The sequence below is a fragment of the Somniosus microcephalus genome, chromosome 9, assembly GCF_052327205.1.
Source record: "Somniosus microcephalus isolate GS21.2 chromosome 9, FLI_Smic_1.0, whole genome shotgun sequence".
NCBI lineage: Eukaryota > Metazoa > Chordata > Chondrichthyes > Squaliformes > Somniosidae > Somniosus > Somniosus microcephalus.
The window spans coordinates 186394540-186411383 of record NC_140995.1 but is presented as its reverse complement, the minus strand read 5'-3'; the positions used below and the strand labels follow the sequence as shown (position 1 = coordinate 186411383).

The 16844-nt window shown below is 41.5% G+C and overlaps 1 protein-coding gene across 4 annotated transcripts in view; it reads right to left on the bottom strand.

Annotated features, from left to right (window-relative positions):
• Positions 1 to 6291: 6291 nt before the first annotated feature.
• Positions 6292 to 16844, bottom strand: part of lca5 (lebercilin LCA5) — a 128651-nt gene continuing 118098 nt past the window's right edge. For all 4 annotated transcript variants that reach the window (XM_085997692.1, XM_085997690.1, XM_085997693.1 and 1 more), the window contains exon 8: positions 6292 to 8450. In XM_085997692.1, the coding sequence (XP_085853818.1) occupies positions 7690 to 8450 (761 nt within the window). In that variant the 3' untranslated portion in view covers positions 6292 to 7689. The remainder of the gene's footprint in view (positions 8451 to 16844) is intronic.

Genomic DNA, 16844 nt, shown 5'->3' with positions numbered 1-16844 from the left:
GAATTTAGAGGTGATTTAGATGGAGGAACATTTTCACCCAGAGGGTGGTTGAATGTGGAACTCAATGCCTAAAAGGGTGGTAGAGGCAGGAACCCTCACAACATTCAAGAAGCATTGGATGAGCACTTGACAATGCCAATGCAATACAGGGCTATGGACCAAATGCTGGAAAATGGGAATAGACTGGACAGTGATGGATGGGCGGCGCAGACACGATGGGCGAAGGGCCTCTTTCTGTGCTGTAAAACTCTATGACTCTACTCTATGACTCTAATCAGATGAAGGATTGTGAAATGAACAGCGCAAAGTCTGAACCACGGTAGTGTAAATTAGAGTGGTGAATTCAATGTCAGATCGGGTACAGAAAGAGAAATCGAGAGGGAAAGAAAGGAAAAGAGACCAAGAAAAAGTGAAAAAGAAATTAAAGCTCCAACAACAAAATGAACCTGAATGAATAAGACCCCACACTTGTAATAGTTCAGTTTCAGTGCCAGAGAGGTTACTGGCAGTAATTAACATTTAGCATTTCATTTAAAGGGTACTTAGACTTGAAATACTTGACTTAACTTTCTGTGGCGAGTTTACTTCGTATCTACTGTGCAAGTAGAGGAACCTCACGCCGTTCAATGCATTTGAATGGGGAGCCAGACAGAGAGAGGCTGTTTTCGCAAAGCTAACAGCGGAGTGGCACATCACAAACAGAAATTCCCAATTTCCACATTTAATCGTGCATCTGCTCTCGTCTGAAGTTGCTGTGGCATTGGCACTTAAGTAACGGGGAACGTCATTAGCCTCACCATTATTTTCACGGCAATTTTTGGGTCATAATGTTTATTAAAACATGCAAAACTTCCGCTTCATGCTTTCCAGTGAGAATTTCACCAGTGTAAGTTACTATATTTCCAAATTTTGTGCCATCTGCAAATTTTTTAATTATACCCTGTATACCCAAGTCCAGGTCATTAATATACATCAAAAAGAGCAGTGGTCTTTATAGACCCCTGGGGGACGCTACTGTATACTTCCCTCCAGTCTGAAAAACAGTCTGACTGCAATAAACAGTAAAAAAAATTCACATTAAAGGCTTATCTTTATATTCATTCTGGTGGTTTGCCACAATTTATGTACCTGCCTTTTCCTCCTATATTGCTAAGATAATTTTCCTCACCTTTTAGGACCCTCTGTCTCAAGAGAGTAGCAGGTAACCTGTACCCAGGCCTCTGCCAGTGCCATTCCAAAACTGGTAATGAAGAAATACATGGGAATTATTCCTGGTCTTTTTGCCCCCCTTTTTCCATGGGGCAGACATAGCTGATCGCCAATTGGTACATTCCCCTGTTGACCCAGAAAAGATTAAAACTTGCACTCTGGGAAAATAAACTTGTGTCCTACCACTCCATCGTATACAAAGTTCATATCCCAGTATATGAACCAATGATATTTTTGAGATATATATATATATATAACTCTTGGATGCATAACTGTTAACTACATAACACTTGTGATGCTAAGTTTATGCATTAATCGTTTGCACTGTATAAACAGCAGTCTCGCATTGTGAAAATGTTGAGATCAAAGTAATCATTTAAAACCCAAATTTGTTTTTGTTCTCTGCTGTTACCGTATTTTATTATCTCAATATCAGTCATTTTTGATTGACATTTTAGTAAGATTCAAACTGCAGTTTTTTTTAAAATAAAGTTTTAAGCAATAAACTATTGTATAAATAAAATGTAGCCTCATTGGCTCAGTTGGTAGCACTTTCACCCCCAAGTGAAGGTGTTGGGTTCAAACCCCACTCCAGAGACTTGAGTACATAATCCAGGCTGACACTTCAGTGCCGTACTGGGAGTTCTGCACTGTCGGAGTTGCCATCTTTAGGAGGAAATATTAAACTGAGACTCCTCCCGCCCTTTCAGGTGGATGTAAAAGATCCCAGGGCAATATTTGAAGAGTAGGAGCGTTCTCCCAGTGTCCTGTCCTGTTAAAGTGCCACAAAATAGACTTGTTAGCAAAATTGAAACCCATGGGATTAAAGAGACAGAAAGCAGAGCGTCCTGGTGAACAGTTGTTTTTCAGACTGGAGGGAAGTATACAGTGGTGTGCCCTAAAGGTCAGTATTAGGACCACTGCTCTTTTTGATGTATATTAATGACCTTGACTTGGGTATACAGGGCATAATTTTGCAGATGGCACAAAATTTGGAAATGTAATTAAGTTTTTTTTATTTGTTCCTGGGATGTGAGCGTCGCTGGCAAGGCCAGCATTTATTGCCCATCCCTAATTGCCCTTGAGAAGGTGGTGGTGAGTCGCCTTCTTGGAACCGCTGCAGACCATGTGGTGAAGGTACTCCTACAGTGCTGTTAGGGAGGGAGTTCCAGGTGAGGTGGATAGTAGAAGATTTTAGAAGGACATTAACAGACTGGTTAAATGGGTAGACACACAACAAATTACATTTAATGCAGAGAAGTGTGAAGTGATGCATTATGGAAGGAAGAATGAGGAGAGGCAATATAAACTAAATAGTACAATTTTAAAGGGGGTGCAGGAACAGACACACCTGGGGTTCACATACACAAATCTTTGAAGGTGGCAGGACAGGCTGTTAAAAATGCAAACCGGATCCTTGGCTTTATAAATAAAGACAGAGTACAAAAGCAAGGAAGTTATGGTAAATCTTTATAAATCACTGGTTAGGCTTCAGCAGTAGTATTGTGTTCAATTCTGGGCACCACACTTTAGGAAAGATGTCAAGCCTTGGCGAGGATGCAGAGGAGGTTTACTAGATTGATACCAGGGATGAGGGACTTCAATTATGTGGAGAGACTAGTGAAGCCAGGATTGTTCTCCTTAGAGCAGAGAAGATTAAAAGGAGATTTAATGGAGTGTTCAAAATTATGAAGGGTTTTGATAGAGTAAATAAGAAGAAACTGTTTCTGTGCTGTATCGTTCTAACATTTATTCCTCAAGCAACACCTAAAAACAGATGATTTGGTTATTTATTTAATTGCTGTTTGTGGGAGCTTGCTGTGTGCAAATTGGCTGCTGCGTTTCCTACATTACAGCAGTGACTGCTATTTTAAAATACTTCATTGGCTGTAAAGCACTTTGGGACATCCTGAGGTTGTGAAAGGCGCTATAGAAATACGAGTCTTTTTTTCTTCGTTTGTGATTAAATTTAATTTGGTGAATTTAAGATTTGTACAAAAGTCAAATGGTTGCACATTATTCTGTCCAGAATTAGAGACCAGGAAATTGATATTATCACCATAAGCTGTCTTTTCCATTTGCAGAATGGGAAGAGCAGGAAAGGAAAAGAAGAGAGGAGAAAGAGAAAGAAAGGAGAGAAAAGCAAACCAGATTAAGAGAGGATGAGCACCAAAACTTGGAAAAAATGGACGAGAAACGCAAGAAAGAAATTCTGTTGGCAAAGATGCGAGAGATTGACAAAGAGGCCAATGGAAGTTCCTTGTTCTCTCCGCACGAAAACACTTCATACCTATTTTCCACAGAAATGTCCAATGGCCGTGACTCCCCAGAAAGATTGCAAAAAACTAGCAACTTTCCCGAACCAGTGGAAAATACACCAACAGAGGGTTATGGTCGCAGAAGTAACCGGACCACAGATTTCAGTGATGAGCTGAGCTTTGGTACATACGCACCCTCCTTTGGGAAAGGAACTGGGAGGTCTGGACTGGTAGATCAGAAGAGTAGTGGCAAAGAGAAACAAATCAATGGCCATTATGACCTTGCTGTTAAAGACAAAAAGTCTAATTTGATGGAGCAGTTGTTTGGTTCTGGAGCTACCACTGGCTTCACCTCTAAGGAGGAGGATTTAGTAATATCTCCTGCTATACACAAACCTAATTGGGATAACAACCCTTTGCCTTGGAAAAAAACAATTACACCCACAAAGAAAAATGAGAATGGTGACTCCATCTCTAGTGATGGCATCATCGGCTCCAATCGCCACTGCTCCAAGTACACCTCAATTAAGCCAGCAGTAAAAGCAATTGATTTACTAGAAGATGAAATAGAAGAGGTAGTATTGTAAAAAAAAAATTATAAAAATGTAATTTACAATCAAGAGCATTCTCACGAAAGACATTGTCAAAATGTTCAAATTCACATAACTTGCACTCACACAAAACTTTCAAAAATATGAACAAACATACTGATTCATTTAGCTATGTGTTGCAAGTGGGAGTGTAAGACATTCATTCCATAAATATAAAATATTTGTCCCGTGTTATTTCCAAAGTTCCTAAAATAATGATTTATAAAATGCCTGCTGTTTGAAGGTACATTCCTCCATTTTGAGTGTACATTGTCTTAACTCCCTTCTGTGCTATTGAATTGCTAACCTGATTTATTTTCTAAATAAGCACTTGTACATTGTTTTCTTCTTGTTCCTGTCTTGGGAAAGTAATGCTCGAGTACTACTCGTCCCCTTTTATATTTGTTGTTGGATGTTGGTTTCCAAAGGACTGCCAGATTCTGATAGAGACCCAATTAAGTCCTCTAATTCTCCCGTTCTTCCTCCCACCAAATGCATGCAGTGGTGTTCTTATCACCCTCTTGGTGCTCCCCCTGCACTCTTGCTGTTAGGTACAGGCTAGAAGATGTTCTTGTGTCAACATGGTGATTCTATGTACCATGATCTTCTGGGTGGAGGGCGACTTGTCTGCTTTTCTTTCGGCTGCTGCGGGGCTCTTGCAGGACCTCGCAAGAGGATCCCATCGCAAACGCTACCACCAGGTTTCTTTGGGTGCACCTCCGTCTGTCCAGTGGGCAGATGAACAGTAAAATCAGGCAGAAGGCAGCAAACCTCCCTCCTGCCTTATCTACATACTTACGCTGGGTCTGCATCTGCTCCAGGTACGGGCCCAGTTGTGTATTCTTTGAGGCTTTTTGACCTTCCATCAGCATAGTGGGGGTGGAGACCTGATGCAATAGGTCTCCACCTCGATTTCTTCGCTGCGCCTGGAAACTGAGTTCAACAGGCATAAAGAAGAGGAAAGTCTTGCCTAATATGTCCAGTCATTGTGTAGGAGTAATCAACAAATTGGGTAGAATGCTCCAATATATTGTTAAATCAGTGCAATATAAATCAGAGGATGTCATGCTGAAACTTTCAATTTTGCACTACTCTAGTCAGTTAGCACCTTGTATCCAGTTTTGATCACAAAAGCAGCACTTACACTTGGAGGTGATATAGAGAAGGTCCTTCGTGTTAGCTGATTGAATTATTGAATAAATTTGGGCTCTTCAGCTCTGGAGGATGCTGACTGAAAAGGGACCTTAAGAGAAGTATATAAGATATGAAATGGAATGGAAAAGGCAAGTCTGGCGCAATACTCCGATGGGCCGAATGGACTCTTTATTTGCTGTGACATTCTATGATTTAATACCATAAAAGTAGAACAAGGGAACACTGGTTTAAGCAAGTGAAAAACAAATTTTAGACCATTGTCAGGAAACTACAAAGACTGATTAACACTATGAATGGATTTCCAGATAGGACAGTAGAGCCAAAACCCTGGAGTCATTGAAGAGACCTTTGGATGCTATGATGTTGGGGGGGACGATAGGTTTTCATTTAAATGGATGGATGAACTAAGATTGGTTAATTGGCTTTGTCTCATCCCTGACTTTTCTTATGATCTTGTGTGTCTCAGTTGTAGCACATGGGCACAGTTTTGACAGTACACTCCCAAAATGGAATTAACCTCCAATCACTTCTGTTCTTCATATCGGAAGCTCACTGACAATTTCACCAATCTGAATTAATTCATATATATAGGGGATATTTTTTCTGGGTCTATGCCCAGGTTCACAGGTTTGCACCATTAATTTATTTGGAAGGAAAGTAAGCTTGTGTTCCAACCGAACGATTTTCCAATATTCGCTGTGCTCGGCTGCTCCAGAAAAAATCTCCCCTATATATATGAATTAATTCAGATTGGTGAAATTGTCAGTGAGCTTCCGATATGAAGAACAGAAGTGATTGGAGGTTAATTCCATTTTGGGAGTGTACTGTCAAAACTGTGCCCATGTGCTACAACTGAGACACACAAGATCATAAGAAAAGTCAGGGATGAGACAAAGCCAATTAACCAATCTTAGTTCATCCATCCATTTAAATGAAAACCTATCGTCCCCCCCAACATCATAGCATCCAAAGGTCTCTTCAATGACTCCAGGGTTTTGGCTCTACTGTCCTATCTGGAAATCCATTCATAGTGTTAATCAGTCTTTGTAGTTTCCTGACAATGGTCTAAAATTTGTTTTTTCACTTGCTTAAACCAGTGTTCCCTTGTTCTACTTTTATGGTATTAAATCATAGAATGTCACAGCAAATAAAGAGTCCATTCGGCCCATCGGAGTATTGCGCCAGACTTGCCTTTTCCATTCCATTTCATATCTTATATACTTCTCTTAAGGTCCCTTTTCAGTCAGCATCCTCCAGAGCTGAAGAGCCCAAATTTATTCAATAATTCAATCAGCTAACACGAAGGACCTTCTCTATATCACCTCCAAGTGTAAGTGCTGCTTTTGTGATCAAAACTGGATACAAGGTGCTAACTGACTAGAGTAGTGCAAAATTGAAAGTTTCAGCATGACATCCTCTGATTTATATTGCACTGATTTAACAATATATTGGAGCATTCTACCCAATTTGTTGATTACTCCTACACAATGACTGGACATATTAGGCAAGACTTTCCTCTTCTTTATGCCTGTTGAACTCAGTTTCCAGGCGCAGCGAAGAAATCGAGGTGGAGACCTATTGCATCAGGTCTCCACCCCCACTATGCTGATGGAAGGTCAAAAAGCCTCAAAGAATACACAACTGGGCCCGTACCTGGAGCAGATGCAGACCCAGCGTAAGTATGTAGATAAGGCAGGAGGGAGGTTTGCTGCCTTCTGCCTGATTTTACTGTTCATCTGCCCACTGGACAGACGGAGGTGCACCCAAAGAAACCTGGTGGTAGCGTTTGCGATGGGATCCTCTTGCGAGGTCCTGCAAGAGCCCCGCAGCAGCCGAAAGAAAAGCAGACAAGTCGCCCTCCACCCAGAAGATCATGGTACATAGAATCACCATGTTGACACAAGAACATCTTCTAGCCTGTACCTAACAGCAAGAGTGCAGGGGGAGCACCAAGAGGGTGATAAGAACACCACTGCATGCATTTGGTGGGAGGAAGAACGGGAGAATTAGAGGACTTAATTGGGTCTCTATCAGAATCTGGCAGTCCTTTGGAAACCAACATCCAACAACAAATATAAAAGGGGACGAGTAGTACTCGAGCATTACTTTCCCAAGACAGGAACAAGAAGAAAACAATGTACAAGTGCTTATTTAGAAAATAAATCAGGTTAGCAATTCAATAGCACAGAAGGGAGTTAAGACAATGTACACTCAAAATGGAGGAATGTACCTTCAAACAGCAGGCATTTTATAAATCATTATTTTAGGAACTTTGGAAATAACACGGGACAAATATTTTATATTTATGGAATGAATGTCTTACACTCCCACTTGCAACACATAGCTAAATGAATCAGTATGTTTGTTCATATTTTTGAAAGTTTTGTGTGAGTGCAAGTTATGTGAATTTGAACATTTTGACAATGTCTTTCGTGAGAATGCTCTTGATTGTAAATTACATTTTTATAATTTTTTTTTTACAATACTACCTCTTCTATTTCATCTTCTAGTAAATCAATTGCTTTTACTGCTGGCTTAATTGAGGTGTACTTGGAGCAGTGGCGATTGGAGCCGATGATGCCATCACTAGAGATGGAGTCACCATTCTCATTTTTCTTTGTGGGTGTAATTGTTTTTTTCCAAGGCAAAGGGTTGTTATCCCAATTAGGTTTGTGTATAGCAGGAGATATTACTAAATCCTCCTCCTTAGAGGTGAAGCCAGTGGTAGCTCCAGAACCAAACAACTGCTCCATCAAATTAGACTTTTTGTCTTTAACAGCAAGGTCATAATGGCCATTGATTTGTTTCTCTTTGCCACTACTCTTCTGATCTACCAGTCCAGACCTCCCAGTTCCTTTCCCAAAGGAGGGTGCGTATGTACCAAAGCTCAGCTCATCACTGAAATCTGTGGTCCGGTTACTTCTGCGACCATAACCCTCTGTTGGTGTATTTTCCACTGGTTCGGGAAAGTTGCTAGTTTTTTGCAATCTTTCTGGGGAGTCACGGCCATTGGACATTTCTGTGGAAAATAGGTATGAAGTGTTTTCGTGCGGAGAGAACAAGGAACTTCCATTGGCCTCTTTGTCAATCTCTCGCATCTTTGCCAACAGAATTTCTTTCTTGCGTTTCTCGTCCATTTTTTCCAAGTTTTGGTGCTCATCCTCTCTTAATCTGGTTTGCTTTTCTCTCCTTTCTTTCTCTTTCTCCTCTCTTCTTTTCCTTTCCTGCTCTTCCCATTCTGCAAATGGAAAAGACAGCTTATGGTGATAATATCAATTTCCTGGTCTCTAATTCTGGACAGAATAATGTGCAACCATTTGACTTTTGTACAAATCTTAAATTCACCAAATTAAATTTAATCACAAACGAAGAAAAAAAGACTCGTATTTCTATAGCGCCTTTCACAACCTCAGGATGTCCCAAAGTGCTTTACAGCCAATGAAGTATTTTAAAATAGCAGTCACTGCTGTAATGTAGGAAACGCAGCAGCCAATTTGCACACAGCAAGCTCCCACAAACAGCAATTAAATAAATAACCAAATCATCTGTTTTTAGGTGTTGCTTGAGGAATAAATGTTAGAACGATACAGCACAGAAACAGTTTCTTCTTATTTACTCTATCAAAACCCTTCATAATTTTGAACACTCCATTAAATCTCCTTTTAATCTTCTCTGCTCTAAGGAGAACAATCCTGGCTTCACTAGTCTCTCCACATAATTGAAGTCCCTCATCCCTGGTATCAATCTAGTAAACCTCCTCTGCATCCTCGCCAAGGCTTGACATCTTTCCTAAAGTGTGGTGCCCAGAATTGAACACAATACTACTGCTGAAGCCTAACCAGTGATTTATAAAGATTTACCATAACTTCCTTGCTTTTGTACTCTGTCTTTATTTATAAAGCCAAGGATCCGGTTTGCATTTTTAACAGCCTGTCCTGCCACCTTCAAAGATTTGTGTATGTGAACCCCAGGTGTGTCTGTTCCTGCACCCCCTTTAAAATTGTACTATTTAGTTTATATTGCCTCTCCTCATTCTTCCTTCCATAATGCATCACTTCACACTTCTCTGCATTAAATGTAATTTGTTGTGTGTCTACCCATTTAACCAGTCTGTTAATGTCCTTCTAAAATCTTCTACTATCCACCTCACCTGGAACTCCCTCCCTAACAGCACTGTAGGAGTACCTTCACCACATGGTCTGCAGCGGTTCCAAGAAGGCGACTCACCACCACCTTCTCAAGGGCAATTAGGGATGGGCAATAAATGCTGGCCTTGCCAGCGACGCTCACATCCCAGGAACAAATAAAAAAAACTTAATTACATTTCCAAATTTTGTGCCATCTGCAAAATTATGCCCTGTATACCCAAGTCAAGGTCATTAATATACATCAAAAAGAGCAGTGGTCCTAATACTGACCTTTAGGGCACACCACTGTATACTTCCCTCCAGTCTGAAAAACAACTGTTCACCAGGACGCTCTGCTTTCTGTCTCTTTAATCCCATGGGTTTCAATTTTGCTAACAAGTCTATTTTGTGGCACTTTAACAGGACAGGACACTGGGAGAACGCTCCTACTCTTCAAATATTGCCCTGGGATCTTTTACATCCACCTGAAAGGGCGGGAGGAGTCTCAGTTTAATATTTCCTCCTAAAGATGGCAACTCCGACAGTGCAGAACTCCCAGTACGGCACTGAAGTGTCAGCCTGGATTATGTACTCAAGTCTCTGGAGTGGGGTTTGAACCCAACACCTTCACTTGGGGGTGAAAGTGCTACCAACTGAGCCAATGAGGCTACATTTTATTTATACAATAGTTTATTGCTTAAAACTTTATTTTAAAAAAAACTGCAGTTTGAATCTTACTAAAATGTCAATCAAAAATGACTGATATTGAGATAATAAAATACGGTAACAGCAGAGAACAAAAACAAATTTGGGTTTTAAATGATTACTTTGATCTCAACATTTTCACAATGCGAGACTGCTGTTTATACAGTGCAAACGATTAATGCATAAACTTAGCATCACAAGTGTTATGTAGTTAACAGTTATGCATCCAAGAGTTATATATATATATATATCTCAAAAATATCATTGGTTCATATACTGGGATATGAACTTTGTATACGATGGAGTGGTAGGACACAAGTTTATTTTCCCAGAGTGCAAGTTTTAATCTTTTCTGGGTCAACAGGGGAATGTACCAATTGGCGATCAGCTATGTCTGCCCCATGGAAAAAGGGGGGCAAAAAGACCAGGAATAATTCCCATGTATTTCTTCATTACCAGTTTTGGAATGGCACTGGCAGAGGCCTGGGTACAGGTTACCTGCTACTCTCTTGAGACAGAGGGTCCTAAAAGGTGAGGAAAATTATCTTAGCAATATAGGAGGAAAAGGCAGGTACATAAATTGTGGCAAACCACCAGAATGAATATAAAGATAAGCCTTTAATGTGAATTTTTTTTTACTGTTTATTGCAGTCAGACTGTTTTTCAGACTGGAGGGAAGTATACAGTAGCGTCCCCCAGGGGTCTATAAAGACCACTGCTCTTTTTGATGTATATTAATGACCTGGACTTGGGTATACAGGGTATAATTAAAAAATTTGCAGATGGCACAAAATTTGGAAATATAGTAACTTACACTGGGTGAAATTCTCACTGGAAAGCATGAAGCGGAAGTTTTGCATGTTTTAATAAACATTATGACCCAAAAATTGCCGTGAAAATAATGGTGAGGCTAATGACGTTCCCCGTTACTTAAGTGCCAATGCCACAGCAACTTCAGACGAGAGCAGATGCACGATTAAATGTGGAAATTGGGAATTTCTGTTTGTGATGTGCCACTCCGCTGTTAGCTTTGCGAAAACAGCCTCTCTCTGTCTGGCTCCCCATTCAAATGCATTGAACGGCGTGAGGTTCCTCTACTTGCACAGTAGATACGAAGTAAACTCGCCACAGAAAGTTAAGTCAAGTAATTTCAAGTCTAAGTACCCTTTAAATGAAATGCTAAATGTTAATTACTGCCAGTAAACCTCTCTGGCACTGAAACTGAACTATTACAAGTGTGGGGTCTTATTCATTCAGGTTTCATTTTGTTGTTGGAGCTTTAATTTCTTTTTCACTTTTTCTTGGTCTCTTTTTCCTTTCTTTCCCTCTCGATTTCTCTTTCTGTACCCGATCTGACATTGAATTCACCCACTCTAATTTACACTACCGTGGTTCAGACTTTGCGCTGTTCATTTCACAATCCTTCAATCTGATTAGAGTCATAGAGTAGAGTCATAGAGTTTTACAGCACAGAAAGAGGCCCTTCGGCCCATCGTGTCTGCGCCGCCCATCCATCCCTGTCCAGTCTAATCCCATTTTCCAGCATTTGGTCCATAGCCCTGTATGCAATGGCATTTCAAGTGCTCATCCAAATGCTTCTTGAATGTTGTGAGGGTTCCTGCCTCTACCACCCTTTTAGGCATTGAGTTCCACATTCCAACCACCCTCTGGGTGAAAAAGTTCCTCCTCAAATCCCCTCTAAATCTCCTGCCCCTTACCCTGAATCTATGCCCCCTTGTTATTGACCCCCCTACTAAGGGGAAAAGTTCCTCTTTGTCTACCCTATCTATGCCGCTCATCATTTTGTACACCTCAATCAGGTCCCCCCTCAGCCTTCTTTGCTCCAAGGAAAACAACCCCAGCCTGTTTAGTCTTTCTTCATAGCTGAGGCGTTCCATCCCAGGTAACATCCTGGTGAATCTTCTCTGCACCCTCTCCAAAGCAATCACATCCTTCCTATAGTGAGGCGACCAGAACTGCACACAGTACTCCAGCTGTGGCCTCACCAGCGTTTTGTACAGCTCCATCATAACCTCCCTGCTCTTATATTCTATGCCTCGGCTAATGAAGGCAAGTATCCCATATGCCTTTTTAACCACCTTATCTACCTGTTCCGCTGCCTTCAGAGATCTATGTACATGTACACCAAGGTCCCTCTGATCCTCTGTACTTCCTAGGGTCCTACCACTCATTGTGTATTCCCTTGCCTTATTTGTCCGTCCAAAATGCATCACCTCGCACTTTTCAGGGTTAAATTCCATTTGCCACTTTTGCGCCCAACTGACCAACCCGTCTATATCGTCCTGTAGCCTGAGGCTTTCCTCCTTGCAATTTACCACCCCACCAATTTTCGTGTCATCTGCAAACTTACTGATCATCCCTTTTACATTCTCATCCAAATCATTTATGTAGATCACAAACAACAAGGGACCCAGCACCGATCCCTGAGGTACCCCACTGGACACAGGCTTCCAGTCACAAAAGCAACCTTCGACCATCACCCTCTGCCTCCTGCCACTCAGCCAGTTTAGGATCCAACGCGCCAAGGCACCCTGGATCCCATGGGCTCTTACCTTCTTGACCAGTCTCCTATGCGGGACTTTGTCAAAAGCTTTACTGAAGTCCATGTAAACCACATCCACAGCATTTCCCTCATCCACCTCCCTAGTCACCCCCTCGAAAAATTCAATCAGATTTGTCAGACATGATTTACCCTTGACAAAGCCATGCTGACTATCCCCGATTAATCCTTGCCTCTCCAAGTGGAGACTAATTTTGTCCCTCAGAATTTTTTCCAATAATTTCCCTACCACAGATGTTAGGCTCACTGGCCTGTAATTCCCTGGTTTATCCCTGCTACCCTTCTTGTATAATGGTACTACATTAGCTGTTCTCCAGTCCTCTGGTACATCCCCTGTGGCCAGAGGGGTTCTGAAAATTTGTGTCAGAGCCCCTGCAATCTCCTCCTTTGCCTCCCACAGCAGCCTGGGATACATCTCGTCCGGGCCTGGGGATTTATCCACTTTTTGGCCTGCTAAAACCGCTAGCACCTCCTCCCTCTCGATGCTAATATGTTCAAGTATGTCACAGTCCCCTTGCCTGATTTCTATGTCTGCATCGTCTTTCTCCATAGTGAACACAGATGCAAAAAATTCATTTAAAACCCCGCCTACATCATCTGGCTCTACACACAGATTGCCACTTTGGTCCCTAATGGGCCCTACCCTTTCCCTGGTTATCCTCTTGCCCTTAATATACTTATAAAACATCTTAGGATTTTCCTTTATTTTGCTCGCCAGTGTTATTTCATGGCCCCTCCTCGCCCTCCTAATTTCTTTTTTAAGTATGCCCCTGCACTTTTTATACTCCTCTAGGGCTTCTTCCGTCTTTAGTCTTTTGTAACTGCCAAAAGCCCCCCTTTTATTTCTAATGCATTTTTGTATCTCCCTTGTCATCCAAGGTTCCCTTTGCTTGTTGGTCCCACCCTTGACCTTTACAGGAACATGTTGGCGCTGTACTCTCTCTATTTCCCTTCTGAAAGTCTCCCACTGTTTTGATGTGGATTTTCCTATAAGTAGCTGCTCCCAGTCCACTTTGGCCAGATCCTGCCTTATCATATTAAAATCGGCCTTCCCCCAATTTAGAACCCTTATTTCCGGGCCGTCTTTGTCTTTTTCCATGACCACCTTAAATTTCACCGAATTATGGTCACTGTCGCCAAAATGCTCTCCTACTGATACTTCCACCACTTGCCCGGCTACATTCCCCAGAATTAGGTCCAGTACCGCCCCCTCTCTTGTAGGACTTTCTACATGTTGGCTCAAAAAGCTCTCCTGGATGCACTTTAAGAATTCTGCACCCTCTAAGCCTTTCACACTCTGACTATCCCAATTTATATTGGGGAAGTTGAAATCCCCCACTATTATTACCCTATTATTTTCACACTTCTCTGAGATTTGCCTACATATCTGTTCCTCTACCTCCCCCTGACTGTTTGGGGGCCTATAGTACACTCCCAGCAAAGTGCTTGCCCCCTTTTTGTTTTTAAGTTCTACCCATATGGCCTCATTTGAGGAACCCGCTAATATATCATCCCTCCTTACAGCAGTAATTGACTCCTTAATTAATATTGCAACACCCCCTCCCCTTTTACACCCCCCTCTGTCTCGCCTGAAGATTCTATACCCCGGAATATTGAGCTGCCAGTCCTGACCCTCCCTCAACCATGTCTCCGTGATGGCAACAATATCGTACTCCCATGTGTTCAACAACAACTTCAGTTCATCCACCTTATTTGCAAGACTCCTTGCATTAAAATAAATGCCTTCCAGCCTTGCCATATTCCCTTTTGCCTTCACATATTTGCTCTGCCTTCCCAGCTGACTTGTTTTTCCCTCTGTATTTGGCTGTAAATCACCCCCTACTATAGCTCCACTCTGTACCCCATCCCCCTGCCAAGTTAGTTTAAACCCCCCCCAGCAGTGCTAGCAAACCTCCCCGCAAGGATATTGGTTCCCCTCTGGTTCAGGTGTAAACCGTCCGACTTGTACAAGTCCCACCTTTCCCAGAAGCAGACCCAGTGATCCAGGAAACTAAAGCCCTCCCTCCTGCACCATCCCTTTAGCCACGCATTCATCTGTTCTATCTTCCTATTTCTATACTCACTAGCACGTGGCACCGGGAGTAATCCAGAGATTACAACCTTTGAGGTCCTGCTCTTTAATCCTTCACCTAGCTCCCTAAATTCTTGCTGCAGGACCTCATCCCTCTTTTTACCTATGTCGTTGGTACCAATGTGGACCACGACCTCTGGCTGTTCCCCCTCCCCCTCCAGAATGCCCTGCAGCCGCTCAGTGATATCCTTGACCCTGGCACCAGGGAGGCAACAAACCATCCTGGATTCACGTCTACGGCCACAGAAACGCCTGTCTGTTCCCCTTACTATAGAATCCCCTACCACTATTGCTCTCCCACTCTTTTTCCCCCCTTCCTGGGCAGCAGGAGCACCCCCAGTGCCAGGAAGTTGGCTGCTGATTAAGGAGACAGACAGTTGCTTGTCCTGTTCACTCAGATCCCAGATGCCCTGTAGAGGGCGCCACATCATTTCCATCTCCCCCTAACAGCAACTTGCCATGCAAAATATCATGGAGACTAAACGGGCAGGGCAAGTCTAACTAACTGTGGGCCTAAATACACCTGTTAAGCAGCAATTGTCAAAATAAAATCAGTTTTACAGTATTTTAACTGGAAATAGTGATCTACAATTGAATGTCAGGTTGTTTCACATTCATAACAATTAACATTGTTTGTATTTTGAAACATCAGAACATGGTTTTATATGAGCAAAATATTGTCAACATTTGGATTACTTGCTAGCTAGTTTAACACAACCAATCATTTGTTATTGAAACTTGCTACTATGATTATAATCTGGAATGTCCATCTACGGTCTCAATTTATCCATTTGATTTGAGCATTAATAAAAAAGTCACAAATTAGAATCAGCTCATTCTTAACAGTAGAACTTTAACTTATTTCTGGCAAGTTCTGCTATCGACAAGAAGCAGAAACATGCCAAATGTGGTAGCCAACAAGTTTTTCTGGTGACTGGGGGGGTGGGAGGAAAGCCAGTTTCTCAATCTAGAATATAATTATATATTTTGGTTACATAACTTTGTGGGTGGGAATGAAAGCTTTAATATTTTTATTTTTAGAAAGGTTAAATTTGAAGTCTGATAACCAAGTATACTTAATTCATTATGTGGGAGGATTAAACAGAGATAGAATTTTAATGGGATACATGACGCACAGTAACATAAAACTTCCTTATATGGGCAGCTGGTAGACCTACTCAGTTTTAAAAATGTTTTGAGACAAAAGGTCTAGTGGAACAATGATGAAGGAAACCTGAGTGGAATTCATTTTTTTGATCTGATTGGGTTTATAGGGTGAGTGGAGTTAGACTGAGGAGACATGGACCATCTTACACTGTTTGAGAGCAGATGACAGAAAATGCATAGGTTGGCAAACTTCCAGGATATGTTAACATTTTTAACACTGTACCCAACTTTTCTTTTGTAAGGTAACAAAAATATCTCGTTTGCAACTTCTGCTTCCAATGCACAAGCTCTGGAAATGTAACTCGAGACATAAACATGACTATTATAGAGAGCAGCTGTCTAGAATTCAGGTTTTCAGCATGATATTAGTTTCTAAAAATAGCACATTATGTCATGACATCAATTATTAACACTTGGTATGACCGAATGATGAGACTTAATTCTCCACTTCTTGATTAAAGTCTTACTATTGTGAGGAGCTGATAGGCAGAGACCAGAGTGAGAGGGGCAAGTCATTGTCACTTCTACATCTCTAAGAAGAGTACTCAGTGGCCAGTGAGCAAGTGGCCTGCTCAGCTCGCCACGAAACAGGATCCAGTCCTTAAGCTGCTTCCCATGACTGAGAAAATACGTGAGATATATAATGCTGATGAAATAAATAAAACTGAAGATCCCGCTGGTGAAGGCAAGATTTGATTTGGAGTTAGCATTATTTTGATCTTAAGAAACCATTAAAGTGTTCTCCTCAGAACTTGAATTGATCAGCAAGATAATGGAAACAACTGGGAGCTGAGGAAAAATCCATGCAACAAAAGTACTGAAGGGTGACGTTAAGTCACATTTATTTAACTCTATACAGGGATAGATTAAGGCTTTGGCCAAATAAGGGTTGCTGTACTAATTATGAGCTTCAGTAGGTATCGTATTTTAATATTCAGTCCCATCTAATATAAAGTAAGA